General features: G+C 37.3%; 1 protein-coding gene across 1 annotated transcript in view; it reads right to left on the bottom strand.

Moving 5' to 3' along the window:
• SMURF2 (SMAD specific E3 ubiquitin protein ligase 2) overlaps positions 1–17,770 on the bottom strand; it is a 158,048-nt gene that overhangs the window by 76,451 nt on the left and 63,827 nt on the right. Inside the window, exon 2 of the mRNA XM_037810230.1 lies at positions 851–889. Coding sequence (XP_037666158.1) covers positions 851–889 — 39 coding nt within the window. The remainder of the gene's footprint in view (positions 1–850; positions 890–17,770) is intronic.

Genomic DNA, 17,770 nt, shown 5'->3' with positions numbered 1-17,770 from the left:
GAATGAATTTATGGTTTTAAAATGTATCAAGAGCTTATTTCTTTTAATCAAACCCCTGAAAATTGTCTAATTAGACAGCACACAGAGCCAGTTCTTCACTGGCTGGGGAGAATTTGAATTCTTAAATCTAATAAATCTTCTTTATTTCAAATTTCAAGTATTTTACATATAAAATTTTTTTGTCTGAGTTATTTACTGAGAATTGTCCCTTTTTCCCCAATAATTCAAAGCTATTGTAAAGAACAATATTATAGGGTAAAAACTCCCCAATCCTCTCTCACAAAACTTAATTAAAAAAAAAAAAAAAACACAAAAAAAAAACCTCAAAAGATTTGGCAAATAGGTTGCAAACATGAGAACCAAATTTGGAGTCTGAGGTACAAACACATCTATGATCAAATGCAGCAGCGATTTCTTTCTTAGACTCTGGAAATTCCAAACAGATTCAATGACTTCCCTACCTTCCAAGGAATCCTAGATGCATGGGTAAAATTTCCTATGAAATTTTAAATTTTTTAAGTATTTAAAAATAATCTCAAACCAGTTTTAGAAACCTAGTAGTATGCACACCCTCCATATATACTACACAAATCTGCATATATACCCATGCATGCACACACATTTCACAAAAATATGTGGGAGAGGTGGATAACAGGAAGGGGCTAAGGCTAAAGAGTACAAAATCCTCTAAGATAAATGTTATACCAAACGGCTCTGAACCAAAGTATTCATAAAATAACATTAAGCCTTTTTCTGAATAGAGAAATCCCTAACCAGACAATTCTGAAAACACTATCGAAAAAATCTACAAAGAATATAAAAGATTTATATTTAAAATTAATTTACTTACGGAAAAAATCCTTTTTCACCAAGTTTTTTGCACAGAGTACTGTAAAGAAAACAAAAAATACATGGGAAAGATTAAAATGTTAAGACTTCATTGCCAAAAGCTTTATTTTAAAACACTGAAACAGCAATGAATAATTAAACACTACAGCAAGATATGAAATATAATCACAAACTTTCATTAAAGACTAGCACACAAAAGGCAGCTGAACTAGTCAGTTGCAACTTTAGCAACAATCACCAGTAACAGCTGAGGGCAAGAAAGTTTATAAATCTTATATTCTAAAAAGGACCCAATTCCTATCTTCTTTCCAGGGGGTATCAATGGCAATGGGGAAAATAGTTCTAAGGAGGAAATATGTAAATTCAGGTTAGTATATCTATTTTAAGGATGAAATAATTTTACACTGAAAAGGATGTATTAAAGCTTTCCTGAAAGAGAGAAGGTTTTTAAAAATAACTTTCTGTTATTTAATCTTCATCTAAATTCCACAGAAATCTTACAGGGGAGATAAAATTACCATCCCCTAAATCATCAACTCAATGACACGACGGACCTACTACATCTTTAAAAGACTAAAAGTTAATAAATTAAAGCTGAATATCCCAAATCCAAATTTTCCACATCTTGTATTAAATTAGGACTTATACAGTGATAACATACAACCTTGGGAATGTATTAAAAACCACAGAATTGCACACTATAAAAGGGTGAATTTTATGCCACGTGAATTACATCAATTAAAAAGTTATTATTTACAGAGAGTCATCAACTTAAACAAACCTCTTTAATTCAATCTTGATACAAGGGAAGAAACAATTTTCAAATATTTACAGTTTAATCTATAAACTATCAATGAATGTAATGTTCTGCAATTTCTACCAACTTCTACTCACAGATTAAACAGTCTATTCAATTAGTTCAATTACTGGAAATTTAATGTAAAAAGCTCATTTTAACACAATAAACCTCGGGAATAAGTCAAATGCTCTAAAAATGATCATGGTGATGAATGCACAACTAAGTAATGATACTGTAACCCACTGATTGTATACTTTGGCTGGATTGTATCATGTGTGAATATATCTCAATAAAATTACATTAAAAAATAAAGTTCAATTAAAAATCATTTTGAAGGTGAAAGTCACCAGTAAATGAATGAAGTTATTATGTAAGTACAAGCTACTAATTTACTAGCAGTCCCTTAAGCCATGTTTTTAAAAACATTAAAAAAAAACTCAGTCATGAAAACTAAGGCCATAACTAAGAATACAAAAACACAAACCTCACGTAGAAGAACTCCTCCCCAAACTATTGCTATCATAAAATTTTATACAATAATCAAGGTCAATACATACACAACACACACACATAACCAAACTATAATCTTCATTATTGAGGAGAAGTTTTTTTAACCATCATCCTATGATTGATAAAGTGAAATGATTTCACATCCTACACTTCAGAAAAATAGAAAAAAAAAATATATACGAACTCCAACTTCTTGTCACCAAATCTACAAACATACTATTTTCATACTCATTCTTTTTTCCTTCCTTCCACTTACAATGTCTACTCTCCTAAGACTATCTTTCCACCTGTGTTCTGGACCACACACCCAAACTACCACTTTCTCAGGGATCTAGAAAGCCATCCCACAAACCCGCTCTCCTCTCCTCTATAGAGCATCTCATCGGGGTAAACACACTCAACTCATCAGCATTTAACAATACTCAAGTATATCCATGCCTCCCTCCAGCCACCATCCTACATCCTCTCCTTCAAAAGAAAATTTCTTCAAAGAACTGTTACACTTTCTGATTCCACTTCTTCACCTCCTACTTAATGCCTAAATTCACAGCAATTTGACTTCCTCCCTTACTATCGCCCCTAAACCACTTCTTCAAATCCTGGGAGAGTATTGTAGATCGGATCACGTCCCCCACAAAAACATATTCAAGTCCTAACCATCCCCCCATCCTGTAGGCATGAAATCATTTGTAAATGGACTCTTTGGAAATCTTAAGATGAAGCAAAACTGAATCAAATGGGCCTTAATCCAATGACTGTAATTATTACAAGCAAAGAAAATTTGGGCATGGGAGACAGATTACCACATGACAGAGGACTACTAGCAAGCCATCACTAGAATACTACAGACTCTGGAGAAAGCTTATACCTTGATTTTTTTTTTTTTTTTTTTTTTTTTTTTTGCTTCTAGCCTCCAAAACTGTAAGACTATAAATTTCTGTTGTTTAAACCAATCAACCTGCCATACTTTGATATAGCAGCCCTGGCAAACTAAGACAGAGAAAGTTCATAGTTTAACAGACTGACAAAGCTAATCCTCCCTCCGCTTCAGAAAAATAGCTTTGAAGAGTCAGTTTTCCATACATTCTACCTAGTCCTTACCGTTTACTCTAGGGTGCTGATGACACCTAAATCTGTAAACTCAGTCCTTACATCTCTCCTGAACTCCAGAGCCACACAAAAGCAATATGCCTTCAAACTAAAATCATCATCTTCCCTCATCCCCAAACTGGCTCTTCCTCCAGTTTCCTTTCTTTCAATAAATTGCCACTTCCCTGCCCCAGTCAGAAACCTGCATGGCAACTTTGACTTCTCCTCCCAACCTCCTGTCAATTACTAATTCTAATCCATTCTGTCTCTGAAATATCCCTCATCTGTCCAATTCTATTACTAATACTACTACCTCAGTCTAGGCCACTACTAACTAATGCCTCGGTAATTACAATAGCTTCCCAAATCTGTCCCCTGACTCAAGCCTCACCACCACCCCCTCCCGACCTACCCCAATCAGTTCTCCATACTGGACCCAAAGCGATCTTTCTAAAAATCTAAGTTCTTCCATTCATTTCCCCTCCTCACATTCTTAAAACATTCCACAGGTTTTCTAGCCAGAAGTTTATATTGGCTTACGAAGCCCTTCAAGCCCTGGCTCCTGCTTACCTCTCTGACCTCATCGCTCAATATTACCCCTCCCTTCCAAGCCCCCAAAGTCTAAGATCCAGCCATACTGAACTTTCACTTCCTTGAATGTACTCGGTACTCCATCTCTCACCTACAGCCTTCACATGCCATTCCCTCTGAAAAACATTCTTCCCAGGCTTCTTTACCAGGTTAATTCCTACTCCTTTGAGAAGAACTGTTTCTCTCAACCCTCCCCATATTTATATTTTCACAGAAGCCCACATTTTCATTATCACAGCCATTATCATACTTGGTGGTAATTGTTTTAAATTTAGAATATTGCTTGTATGACCACAGAGGGTGGTAAACTATATACAGCATGAATCATGTCTGCCTTATCTCTTTGCATCCCCAGCACCAAGCACAAATTGTCCTGGCATAATAGGCACTCAATAAATATCTGTTGAATGAATGAATGAAACAGACTCCAAAATAATCTAAAATAACTATTTAAAAGGGGGCTTTTTATACTATATAACAAATCATGATTTTGACAAATAAAATCATATTTTTATCATTCCCCTTTATTTAAAACATTCTCCTAAGATCATGGTTGACAATCTGCATACACATTATAATGTAATTTCATATTCATAAAAGAAATGAAACTATTAATTTTTGTAATAAAAGCTATAGGAAGTAGAGCCAATAGTCAATTGTGGAGTGGGGAAGGGGTGGCAGTGTAGGGGATGTTTCATTTTTAGTTTTCTAAATGTTTATTAAGAGAGATAAGTAAAAATAATCTTGAGAAATGCTGGGGCTAAGTTACAGGAAGGGAATAGCTGGAGAGAAAATGTGTAAGGTGGGTGGAGCCAGAAAGAAAGTCTAAGAAATGTAGACCTTCTCCCAGACAGCTGTCAATATTTCATTATCTTTAATGCTTAGCAAACATTTTATGGATGTAATATATGCAGAAAAATGCAGAAATTTTAACTATATAGTTCAGTGAAATTTCACTAATTTTTATACTAAAACAAAGCATTATACTAGACTCCAGATATTTAGCAGTCACATGTCAATTCTGATTAATGGCAATTACAAATAACACCAGCATAGTACCATTGCTAGAGAATCCTAGGGACAATGCCTTAAATGGCCTGTAGATTTGCACTAGATTAATTTTACTAGACTACTTTGATCATGTTACTTCCCTTCTCAAATTCTTTCACAGCATTTCTCATTCTTAAGTCTACATTCTAAAACCTGGCTTGTTTTAGCTACTCTACTCCTTCTGCAGGTAGATGGTTGAAAATAAGTAAAAGAGAGAATCAAAGTAAGCTAAGGTTAGTCATGCTAGTATGTTGGTAACTCCTCCCCCTTCTATTTTTCATGTATTCAGATGTGACCATCTGTGCCAGTTTGAATGTATTATGTCCCCCAAAACGCCATTATCTTTGATGCAATCTTGTGTGGGTAGATGTGTTGATTAGATTGTAATTCTTTGATTGTTTCCATGGAGATGTGATCCACCCAACTGTAGGTGAGAACTCTGGATAATTATATGGAGGTGTGGCCCTACCCCTTCAGCATGGGCCTTGATTAGTTTACTAGAGCACTATATAAGCTCAGACAGAAGGAAAGAGCTTGTTACAGCCATGAGGGACACTTCAAAGAACAAACAGAGATCTGAGAGCAACTGAGAGTCACATTTTGAAGAGGAGCTGCAGCTAAGAGAGGACAAAATGCCCCAAGAGCAACATTTTGGAGAACGCCATTTTGAAACATAACCTGGGAGCAAGCAGACGCCAGCCACGAGCTAACAGAGGTTTTCCAGACACCAATGGCCATCATTCAGCAAAGGTACCCCCTTACCTTGGACACTTTAGGGCCTTAAGACTGTAACTTTGTAACCAAATAAACCACCTTTATAAAAGCCGATCCATTTCCGGTATTTTGCATTCCAGCAGCATTAGCAAACCAGAAACCTTCTTGAGATATTTAATGAGATGGGGGTGGCTTCCTACATCATTCACTTTCATTCAACATTTCCTGAGCATCCACTCTTTCCCAAGTGTCATGAAAGATTGGGCAGATACAAAGATAAAACACAGTCCTTTGCCCTCAGAGCTTACTGGTTAGATATAATTTTAAAATCATGTCATAAATGCCTCTGTTGTTTTCTCAATAAATGTTTTAAAATTTCACAAAATCTCTTTTAGTGTATTTTATTTGAGGCAGCAATCAGAGAAAAACATTTGTCAAAGTATAGATAGCAACAAATACAACCATTTTCATTTAAGTCAATAATTTATTTTTCTGGTTGTAGATGAGTTATCTACAAGCAACACACCATGTAATAATATCAGAGTAAATCCCAGCTGTAGAAATAGAATACTATGTTATGCTTACTCATAAAGAATGGCTGTCTATGTTTAATGCGAATAAAGCTCCAAATGTTCAATATCTTCTTGCCAAAAATTCCCCTTCCTCCTCCAGACTGGGGTTGCATTCCAATTACACTACTGATTGGAATGAGACTGCTTAAGAGAGAAAAAAAAAACTCAGACATCCCTTCTTTCATTCCACAAAACAAAAATTTTACAATACTGTTCCAGAGGCTGAAAAGTTGTAGACTATTTTTGAAAACAGTGAGTTCTCTGAATATGTATTATCATTGTAAAATAAAACTGAAGTTCAAGATAACATTCTTATACAAATTCCAGCAAGATAGCCTACGCTTTAAAAATGTCTCCTAATATGCATGATTTCCGATTGTTAGCATATGACAGCAATTTATATCTTTCTGCTCCAAGAAACAACCTCTACCTTAACTCTTAGATGTGAAAGGAAAATGAAATTGAAGTTCAACAGAAAACTTGTATATAATAATTTTTTATAAATATGAGTTTTAGTATTATTGCTTAAAACAGAGCATTACACAAAGATTCACATTCAAGAGTGTTATTATAAAATGCATTAAAAAAAATACCAGATACAATCCTACATGCATAACAATAATGAAACAGTTAAGGAAATGATGGCAAACATGATGAAATACTACACATTTTTAAAATTATGTAAATATATTTAATGACATGAAAATAGTTCCTCAATATGCTATTAAAAGTAAAAATCTACTTACATACATTTAATAAAATATAATTTCAGTAAGGAATATAAAGATTGGATAGTATTTATTGAATATTTGCTATGTACAAGGGTACAACAATCACCCTGTGAAATAAGTAGTAGTATTACCCAAGTTTTAGAGATGAGGAAACTGAGGTTCAGGTATAAAGTCTTGTCAAAGATCACATTGTAAGTGATAGAGCTGAATTACAACACAAGTAGCCTAATTCCAGGAACACACTCTCTCAGGTTAGCTCTACCTCTTTGATGGATCTTCCTCTGCTTAAAGCAATTATCAGTAATAAGGGTTCAAAATAATGATTAACTGAAACCCAGGGTAAAGAAAGACCTTTTCCAAGAGATTAATAATCTACCTCTTTCAACAGACATAGTAGTTTACCTCTACAAACATATTAGACCTGCTTTCAACTAATACCTCGCTACAGCACCCTTTAATCATACATGTTCCAAAACAAACTGGGCCTCTAAGTTTAAGTTAATGGATTTGGTGCCTAACAAGTAGTTAATTTAGGTAGCAGTATGTTGGATAATGCATTAAAAGATACAGGTCCTGGTTTCCACCCAGTCAAGATGGTGGAATGAGATGCTTCAGGGCTCTGTCCACATCACCCCCTCCCCCCCAGGAGGCTTTTGATAACCAGAGAGAACTGGCAGAAACATCTCTCTAATGCTCCAGAAAACAGTTAAGGACTATAGTAACAGGGCAAGTGCCAAATGAAACAAAGGCTACTTAAAAGTGGCAGGATCTCATGGTACTCTGGCTCACCCACCCCATACCAGCTCAACACAGAGCTGGGCTGTGCGCCAATACAGAACCCTGATTCCAGCTCCAGAGGGAATGACAGTAACCCTCATGCATGGGGGCATGTATGTGTGGCCCAACAGTCTGGTGATGGCCTGAGGAACTTGCCATTCCAGAACTTGCCCTGAGTGTAGAAGGCAGCACATAGAGTGCTCCTACAGAATGCTGTGGGACAGCACTCAAGTCATGCTGCCTGGGACATGGGATTGCTGGTGGCAGAACATACAGCACACTGTCCAGGAACAAGAGGAAACTATTTCCTAAGGAAGAGAAGACACTCATCTGTTTAAATAGGGGAATTCCTAGGATCATATGTGCATAACCACGACAAGACACATATGCAGACAGGATCAGGGAGGCCCCTACAATTTGGGCAGGAACTATTCTCTAAACTCATTGTATGGATAAGCTCTGAAAGAGAGCATTGGCACATGCAAAGATCGGGAAAGGTGTTGTCTTAACTTCCTTTCATTTGTGTGTTAGCTCCTGACATTCAAGAAAACCTCTGTTATAACACTAGCTCAATACAAGCTTTAGGAACAGGCACCTAAAAGTCTGAATTCTAGCAATAACACATTAAAATATCAAAATGTCCAGGAATCAGCAAAAGATTACAGAACATACAAAGAAACAGGAAACCATCATTGAGAAGGATCAAACCTGGGACATTCCAGACAGACGTTAAAGAAAAAAAAGAAAGAAAGAAAAGAAGGACTAGAACTAAAGGAAGCCAGGAAAATAACAGACGAACAAAAGAGAATATCAATATAGAGATGGAAATTATGAAAAAGGAACCAAACAGAGCTGAAGACCACAGTAATACATATTTAAAATTCCCTAAAGGGGTTCAACAGCAGGTTGAAGGTGGTAGAAGAAAGAATCTGTTAACTTGGAGATAAGACCATTGAAATCATCCAGACTGAGAAGCAGAAAGAAGAATGAAGAAAAATGAACCGAGCCTGAGGAACCTGTGAGACACCATCAAGCACTGTGGGAATCCCACAAAGAGAAGAAAGAGAGAAACAGCAAGAACACTGAAAGAAATGATGGCTGAAACCTTCCCAAATTTAATGAAATACATGAATATACATATCCAAGATGCTCAAAAAAAAAAAATTCCAAACAGGATAAACCTAAATAGAATCATAATATGTCATGTTGTACTTAAAACTGTCAAATGCCAAAGATAAAGAGAATTCTGAAAGCACAAGGGAACTTCAATAAGATTGTGCAGATTTCTCATCAGAAACCATGGAGGCAATGCAAGATAGCGGATTAGGAGAGAGAGAGCGAAAGACTTCTCTGTGAAAAACACTGAAGATGAGAAAGAAAGTGCCCCAGAATTGTAGTTCCAGGGTTCTACTGGCTGGACAAGGTCCGCTACATCGACAGTGACTGTGCACTTAGTGAAACCGAGAGTATGAGTTCGGAATCAAGTGACTGAGTGAGGTTGCTGGGGAAACAGCAGCCACACATGACAGTGGGGAGAAACCCGGCGTCAGAGTTTCGAGGCGGGTTATTTTAAAAACCTGGAAAGCAGCTGCAGATCCAGCAGGGAGAACCATGCAGTCAAGCATGGTGGGGAATGCCTTCCACATCCCCGGGACCCGCCTCAGTATATGGCATGGATGACAGCCTTTCACACATCCGCAGCTAATTGTCCCGAAGCCAGGAATGGGCCACTGTAGCAGGAAGAGAACTGCGGAAGTGGGAAGTTACCACCCCCCATACAGCCATCTTTTCAGTGGACTGGGAGATGCCCCTTCACAGTGCCACGGCCTAGAGCTTCCTTGGGGATTCCGCTCGCCTGTGATGTTGTGCAGTCTTCTACCGCGGAGGCCTGTGGAGTGCACAGCTTAGAGGTGGGGTCCCACACAGAAGTGCCAAGAACGCTACACCAATCCCAGGAACTTGTGGGCCTGTGGCAGAGAGAGACTATGGGGAATCTGAGCTGAAGGGCTGGACTTGTGCAACAGCCCCAGGTTATTTCAGTCACAGCCCCAGGAAGGGCTGGGAGTTCTGGGTCTTAAAGCTGTCTTCACTGCCTAACTGCACAGGGCACAATCCCCACCCTCAGGGCTGGCAGTCCAAACTGCAAACAGAAATTGATGCACCGACTGGACCTCCAAAAGGCTGGGACCCCCACTCACTACAGAGACGAAATTGGAGGGAATTGCCTTGAGGGTAATAGGTGGCTCAGGGGCACCATCTGCTGGTAGTCAGGGAAAGTGCACTCCACCAAGCTGTACCTCTGTCACATAAAAGATAATTGTTCAAATAAGCCTGCATATCCTAAAAGAACCCTATCAAGATAAGCAAATGCCAGAGGCCAAAAACAACAGAAAATTTTAAACCATAAGAACAAACCAGAAGATATGGATAATCCAAATGCCCAAGTCAAAAAAACAGAGGAAACAAAGAATTTGGAGCAATTAAATAAAGAAGAAATTACAAACAACAAGATCATGGCTCAGGATATAAAGGACATCAAGAAGACCCCAGAAGAGCATAAAGAAGAATTTGCAAGAGTAAATAAAAAAAATAGATGAGCCTATGGAAATAAAAGAAACTGCTGAATAAATCAAAAAAGATCCTGGAAACACATAGCAGCAGATTAGATGAACTCGAAGAACAAGTAAGCAAAATGGAAGAAAATGTTCTGGAGAGTGAAAGTACAAAAGAACAAATGGAGGAAAAAAATTGGAAAATCTGAAATGGATCTCAGGGATATCATGGACAACAAGAAGTGCAAAAACGTAAGAATCACTGGTGTTCCAGAAGGGAAAGGGAAGGGTAAAGGTCTGGGAAGAGTATTCAAAGACATTGTTGGGGAAAACTTCCCAACCCTTCTAATTGATATAAATATGCAAATCATAGACCCCCAACGAACTCCAAACAGAATAAATCCAAATAAACCCACTCCGAGACATATTCTGATCAGATTGTCAAATGCTGAAGAGAAGGAGCAAGTTCTGAAAGCAGCAAGAGAGAAGCAATTCACCACATACAGGGAAACAACATAAGACTAAGCAATGACTACTCAGCGGCCACCATGGAGCAAGAAGGCAACAGTATGACATATTTAAAATGCTAAAAGAGAAAAAATGCCAACCAAGAATTTTTTATCCAGCAAATCTCTCCTTCAAATTTGAGGGAGAGCTTAAAATTTTCACAAACTCTGAGAGTATCTGCTGACAAGAGACCTGCCCTACAAGAGATACTAAAGGGAACCCAACCGGCAGAGGAAAAATAGAAAGGAGAGAGAGAGACAGAGAAGGGCTCAGAAATAAAGTTTTAGTAAGGGTATGTTAAAGGAAATAGAGAGAGGGAAAAATATGTATCTGACAAATAAAAACCAAAGGATAGTATGGCTGATTCAAGAAATGCCTTCATGGTTATAACACTGAATGTGAATGGATTAAACACCCCAATTAAAAGATATAGATTGGCAGAATGGATTAAAAAATATGAGCAATCAATATGTTGCTTACAAGAGACTCATCTTAGACACAGAGACACAAAGAAATTGAAAGTGAAAGGATGGGAAAAAAATATCCATGCAAGCTACAGCCAAAAGAAAGCAAGAATAGTAATAGAAATCTCAGATAAAATATACTTTAAATGCAAGGATGTTAAAAGAGACAAAGAAGGTCACTATATACTAATAAAAGGGATAATTCAACAAGAAGAAATAACAATCATAAATGTCTGTGCACCCAATCAAGGTGCAACAAAGTTCATGAGACAAACATTGGCAAAACTGAAGGAAGCAATAGATGTTTCCACAATAATTGTGGGAGACTTCAATACATCACTCTCTCCTACAGATAGATCAACCAGACAGAGGACCGATAAGGAAACTGAAAACGTAAACAATGTGATAAATGAATTAGACTTAACAGATATATATAGAGCATTACATCCCAAATCATGAGGATACACATTCTTCTCTAGTGCTCACGGAACTTTCTCCAGAATAGATCATATGCTGGGCCATAAAACAAGCCTCAATAAATTAAAAAGATTGAAATTATTCAAAGCACATTCTCTGATCACAATAGAATACAACTAGAAGTCAATAACCATCAGAGATTTAGAACATTCACAAATTATCTGGAGGTTAAACAACACACTCCTAAACAATCAGTGGGTTAAAGAAGAAATAGCAAGACAAATTGCTAATTATCTAGAAATGAATGAAAAGAAGAGCACAACATATCAAAACTTCTGGGATGCAGCGAAGGTGGTATTGAGGGGAAATTTTATAGCTCTAAATGCACACGTTAAAAAAGAAGAAAGAGCTAAAATCGAAGAACGGAACAACTGAAGAAGCTAGAAAATGAACAGCAAACTAAACCTAACCCAAGTAGAAGAAAAGAAATAATAAGGATTAAAGAAGAAATAAATGACATAGAGAACAAAACACAAAAAAGAGAATAAATAAAACTAAAAGTTGGTTCTTTGAGAATATCAACAAGATTGACAAACCCTTAGTTAGACTCACAAAATAAAAAAGAGAGAAGACCCAAATAGACAAAACAATAAATGAGAGAGGCGACATTATTGCAGATCCTGAAGAAATTTTAAAAATTATAAGAGGATACTATGAACAGTTGTACACCAACAAACTAGATAATGTAGAGGAAATGAAAAATTTCCTGAAAACACACGAACAACCTAGACTGACCACAGAAGACCTCAACAAACCAATCACAAGCAAAGAGATCCAATCAGTCATCAAAAAGCTTCCCACAAATCAATACACAGGGCCAGATGGCTTCACAGGGGAATCCTATCAAACTTTCCAAAAAGGACTGACACCAATCTTACTTAAACTTTTTCAAAACATTGAAGAAAATGCAACACTACCTAACTAATTTTATGAAGCTAACATCACTCTAATACCAAAACCAGGTAAAGATGCTACAAGAAAGGAAAACTACAGGCCAATCTCCTTTATGAAAATATATGCAAAAATTCTCAACAAAATACTTACAAATCAAATCCAAAGACACATTAAAAAAAATCATACATCATGACCAAGTGGGGTTCATTCCAGGCATGCAAGGATGGCGCAACATAAGAAAATCAATCAGTGCTAATACAACACATTCACAAATCCAAAGGGGAAAAAAATGATCATCTCAATAGATACTGAAAAAGCATTCGACAAAATTCAGCAGCCTTTTTTGATAAAAACACTTCAAAAGGTAGGAATTGAAGGAAACTTCCTCAATATGACAAAGGATATATATGAAACACCCACAGCCAGCATAGTACTCAATGGCGAGAGACTGAAAGCCTTCCCTCTAAGATCAGGAATGGGACAAGGATGCCCACTGTCACCACTGCTATTCAACATTTTGCTAGAAGTGCTAGCCAGAGCAATCTGGCAAGACAAAGAAATAAAAGGCATCCAAATTAGAAAGGAAGAAGTAAAACTGTCATTATTTGCAGATAGTATAATCTTACATCTGGAAAATCCTGAGAAATCGATAACACAGCTACTTGAGCTATAAGCAAATTTAGTAAAGTAGCAGGATGCAAGGTTAATGCACATAAGTCAATAATGTTCCTATACACTAGAAATGACCTACCTGAAGATACTCAAGAAAAAGATTCCATACTCAATAGCAACTAAAAAAATCAAGTACCTAAGAATAAACTTAATCAAGGATGTAAAAGAGCTATATATAGAAAACTACATAACTTTACTAAAAGAAATAGAAGGGGACCTAAAAAGATGGAAAAATATTCCTTGTTCATGGATAGGGAGGCTAAATGTCATCAAGATGTCAGTTCTGCCCAAATTCATCTACAGATTCAAGGCAATTTCAACAACATACTTTGCAGATTTGGAAAAGCTAGTTATCAAACTTATTTGCATGAGAAAGATGCCTTGAATTGCTAAAAACATTCTAAAAAAGAAAAACAAAGTGAGAGGACTTACATTCCCTGACTTTGAAGCTTATTATAAAGCCACAGTAGTCAAAACAGCATGGTACTGGCACAAAGATAGACATATTGATCCATGGAATTGAATTGCGAATTCGGAGATAGACTGATGTTTGATAAGGCCCCACAAACCACTGAACTTGGACATAATAGTCTATTCAACAAATGGGGCTGGAAGAGCTGGATATCCATATTCAAAGGAATGAAAGAGGACCCCTACCCTCACATCCTATATAAAAATTAACTCAGAATGGATTAAAGACCTCAATATAAGACACAGTACCATAAACTCCTAGAATATAATGTAGGGAAATATCTTCAAGATCTTGTATTAGGAGGACACTTCTTAGACCTCACACCCAGAGCACAAGCAACAAAAGAAAAAACAGATGCATGGGAACTCCTCAAATTTAAAAGTGTCTGTACCTCAAAGGAATTTGTCAAAAAGGTGAAGCAGCAGCCAATTCCATGGGAAAAAATATTTGGAAACCATGTATCTGACCAAAGAATGATAACTTGCTTATATAAAGAAAACCTACACCTCAGTGACAATAGTACAAACAGCCCAATTATAAAATGGGCAAAAGATATGAAAAGACATTTCAATGAAGAATAAATACAAATGGCCAAAAAACACATGAAAAAACATTCATCTTCACTAGCTATTAGGACCACAAGGAGATATCATCTCACACCAATAAAAATGGCTGCCATGAAACAAACAGGGAACTACAAATGCTGGAGAGGATACAGAGAAACTGGAACTCTTATCCATTTTTGGTGGGACTGTATAATAGTACAGCCACTCTGGAAGACAGTCTGGTGGTTCCTTAGAAAACTAGATATCGAGGTATCCTTTGATCCAGCAATTTCACTTCTTGGTATATACCCAGAAGATCTGAAAGCAGTGACATGAACAGATCTTTGCACAACGATGTTCATAACGGCATTATTCACAATTGCCAAGAGATGGAAACATCCCGAATGTCCTTCAACAGATGAGTGGAAAGAAAATGTGGTATATACACACAATGGAATACTATGTGGCAGTAAGAAGGAATGAGGTCGGGAAACATATGACAACATGGATGAACCTTGAAGACATAACGCTGAGTTGAAATAAGCCAGGCCCAAAAAGAGAGATATTGTATGTTACCATGTACCGGTTTGTATATATTATGTCCCCCAGAAAAAGCCACATTCTTTGATGCAATCTTGTGGGGGCAGACATATTAGCGCGGGTTAAGTTCAAACATTTGGATTAGGGTGTTTCTGTGAAGATGCGCCCCACCCAACTGTGGGTGATGACTCCGATTGGATAATTTCCACAGAGGTGTTCCCCCACCCATTTAGGGTGGGTCTAAATTAAATCACTGGAGCAATATAAATGAGCTAACAAATAGAAGGAACTCAGTGCAGCTGAGAGTCACATTTTGAAGAGCAACTTGAGAGTGACATTTTGAAGAGGAGCCACAGCCAAGAGGGACACTCTGAAGAAAGCACAGGAGCTTCAGATGAGAGACAGTTTGAAGACGGCCATTGAAAGCAGACTTTTGCTCCTGAGAAGCTAAGAGAGGACAAACACCCCAACAGCAACTAAGAGTGACATTTTTGAGGAACTGCAGCCCAGAGAGAATGTCCTGGGAGAAAGCCATCTTGAAACCAGAACTTTGGAACAGACGCCTGCCAAGTGCCTTCCCAGCCAAGAGAGGTTTACTGGACACCACTGGCCATCCTCCAGTGAAGGTACCCGACTGTTGATGCATTACCTCTTGGACACTTTGTGGCCTTAAGACTGTAACTTTGTAACCAAATAAACCCCCTTTATAAAAGCCTATCCATTTCTGGTGTTATGCATTCCAGCAGCATTAGCAAACTAGAATATACCACTAATGTGAACTCTGTGAAAAATGTAAAATAAATGGTTTATATTGTAGAATGTAGGGGACCTAGCGACAGAGAGCAAATAATGAAAGGGGAATGATAATCTAATAAGAACACATAAGTTATGGAGGGTAAACAATGTTATGGGAATGCTCAGGAATGACTATGGTTTGTTAATTTGGGGGGGGTGGTAGGAACAAGCTCACAGCAATGTAGATATTTTCGGTTATTTGTTTTTCTTATTCCTTTGTTCCGTTACAGTTTGTTTATTTTCTTGGGGTAGGGTAAGAACATGTTAGAAGCAATGCAGTTATTTTAGGTTATTTGTTTTGTTTTATTTGAAATGTTGTTTTTTTACTGTTTTTTTTTATGTTTATTGAGATTGTTCACATACCATACAATTATCCAAAGACCCAAAGTGTACAAACAAGTGCCCACAGTACCATCATACAGTTGTGCATCCATTACCACAATTTTTTTATTCAATATTTAGAACATTTACGCATTACTCCAGAAAAGAAATAGAGACAAAAGAAGGAAACTCAAATCTCCCCACACCCCTAACCACCTCCCCTCCATTACTGATTCACAGTATTGGTATAGTACACTTGTTACTGTTGATGAAAGAACATTAAAATACTACTAACTGTAGTATATAATTTGCAATAGGTGTATTTTTTTTTCCTATATGCCCCTCTCTTATTAACTTCTAGTTATAGTGTCATACATTTGTTCTAGTTCATGAGAGAGATTTCTAATATTTGTACAGTTAATCACAGACATTGCCTACCACAAGATTCACTGCCTCATACATTCCCGTCTTTTAACCTCCATCTTTCCTTCTGGTGACATACGTGACTCTGAGCTTACCCTTTCCACCATCTTCACACACCTTTCAGCACTGTTAGTTATTCTCACAGCATGCTACCATCACCCCTGCCCATTTTCAAACGTTTAAGTTCACCCTCACTGAACATTCTGCTCATGATAAGCAACCATTTCCCATTCTTTAGTCTCATTCTATATCCTGGTAACTTACATTTCATGTCTATGAGTTTACATATTACAACTAGTTCGTATCAGTGAGACACTGCAATATTTTTCCTTATGTATCTGTCCTATTTCACTCAATATAGTGTCCTCAAGGTTTCTTCATCAACCCATTTTTTGTTAAGACGGTTTTGTTCACACACCATACATTCTGTCTTAAGTAAACAATCGATGATACCCTGTATAGTCATGTATTTATGTATTCGCCGCCACCACCACTATCTATATAAGGACATCTCCACTTCCTCCACAAAGGAGGAGGAAGAGTCAAAGAAGGCAGAGAGACAAAAGAGAAAGAAAAAAGAGGAAAAAAAAAAAAAACCATAACAACTAGGAAGCACCAAAAGGAAAGACAGCATTAACCTAAAGTAGAATAAAGAGTCAGACAACATCACCAATGCCAAGAGTCCCATACCCTTCCCCCTTGCTCCCCCCATATGCATTTATCTTTGGTATACTGCCTATGTCATATTAAAGGAAGCATAATACAATGTTTCTGTTAATTATAGTCTCAAGTTTGCATTGATTGTATTTTCCCCCCAATCCCACCCTATTTTTAACACCTTACAATGTTGACATTCATTTGTGCTACCTCATGTAAAAACGTATTTGTACCTTTTATCATAATCGTTGAGCACCCTAGGTTTCACTGAGTTACACAGTCCCAGTCTCTCTCTTTCCTCTTTCCTTCTGGTGTCCCACATGCTCCCAACCTTCCTCCTTCAACCATATTCACAGTCATCTTTGTTCAGTGTACCCACATTGCTGTGCTACTATCTCCCAAAACTGTGTTCTAAACCTCTCACTCCTGTCTTTTCCTTTCGGTCTGTAGTGCTCCCTTTACTGTTTCCTGTAGAGCAGGTACCTTGTTCACAAACTCTGTCATTGGCTGTTTTTCAGAGAATATTTTAAGCTCTCCCTCATATTTGAAGGACAGTTTTGCCAGATATAGGATTCTTGGTTGGTGGTTTTTCTCTTTCAGTATCTTAAATATTTATCACCCCACCTCTTGCTCCACGGTTTCTATTGAGAAATCCGCACATAGTCTTATCAAGCTTCCTTTGTATGTGATGGATCACTTTTCTCTTGCTGCTTTCAGGATTCTCTCTTTATCTTTGATGTTTGATAATCTGATTATTAAGTGTCTTGGC

Source organism: Choloepus didactylus, chromosome 18 (genome assembly GCF_015220235.1).
Source record: "Choloepus didactylus isolate mChoDid1 chromosome 18, mChoDid1.pri, whole genome shotgun sequence".
NCBI classification, from domain to species: domain Eukaryota; kingdom Metazoa; phylum Chordata; class Mammalia; order Pilosa; family Megalonychidae; genus Choloepus; species Choloepus didactylus.
The sequence above is the reverse complement of the archived record's forward strand: the minus strand, read 5'-3'. Positions and strand labels throughout refer to the sequence as shown.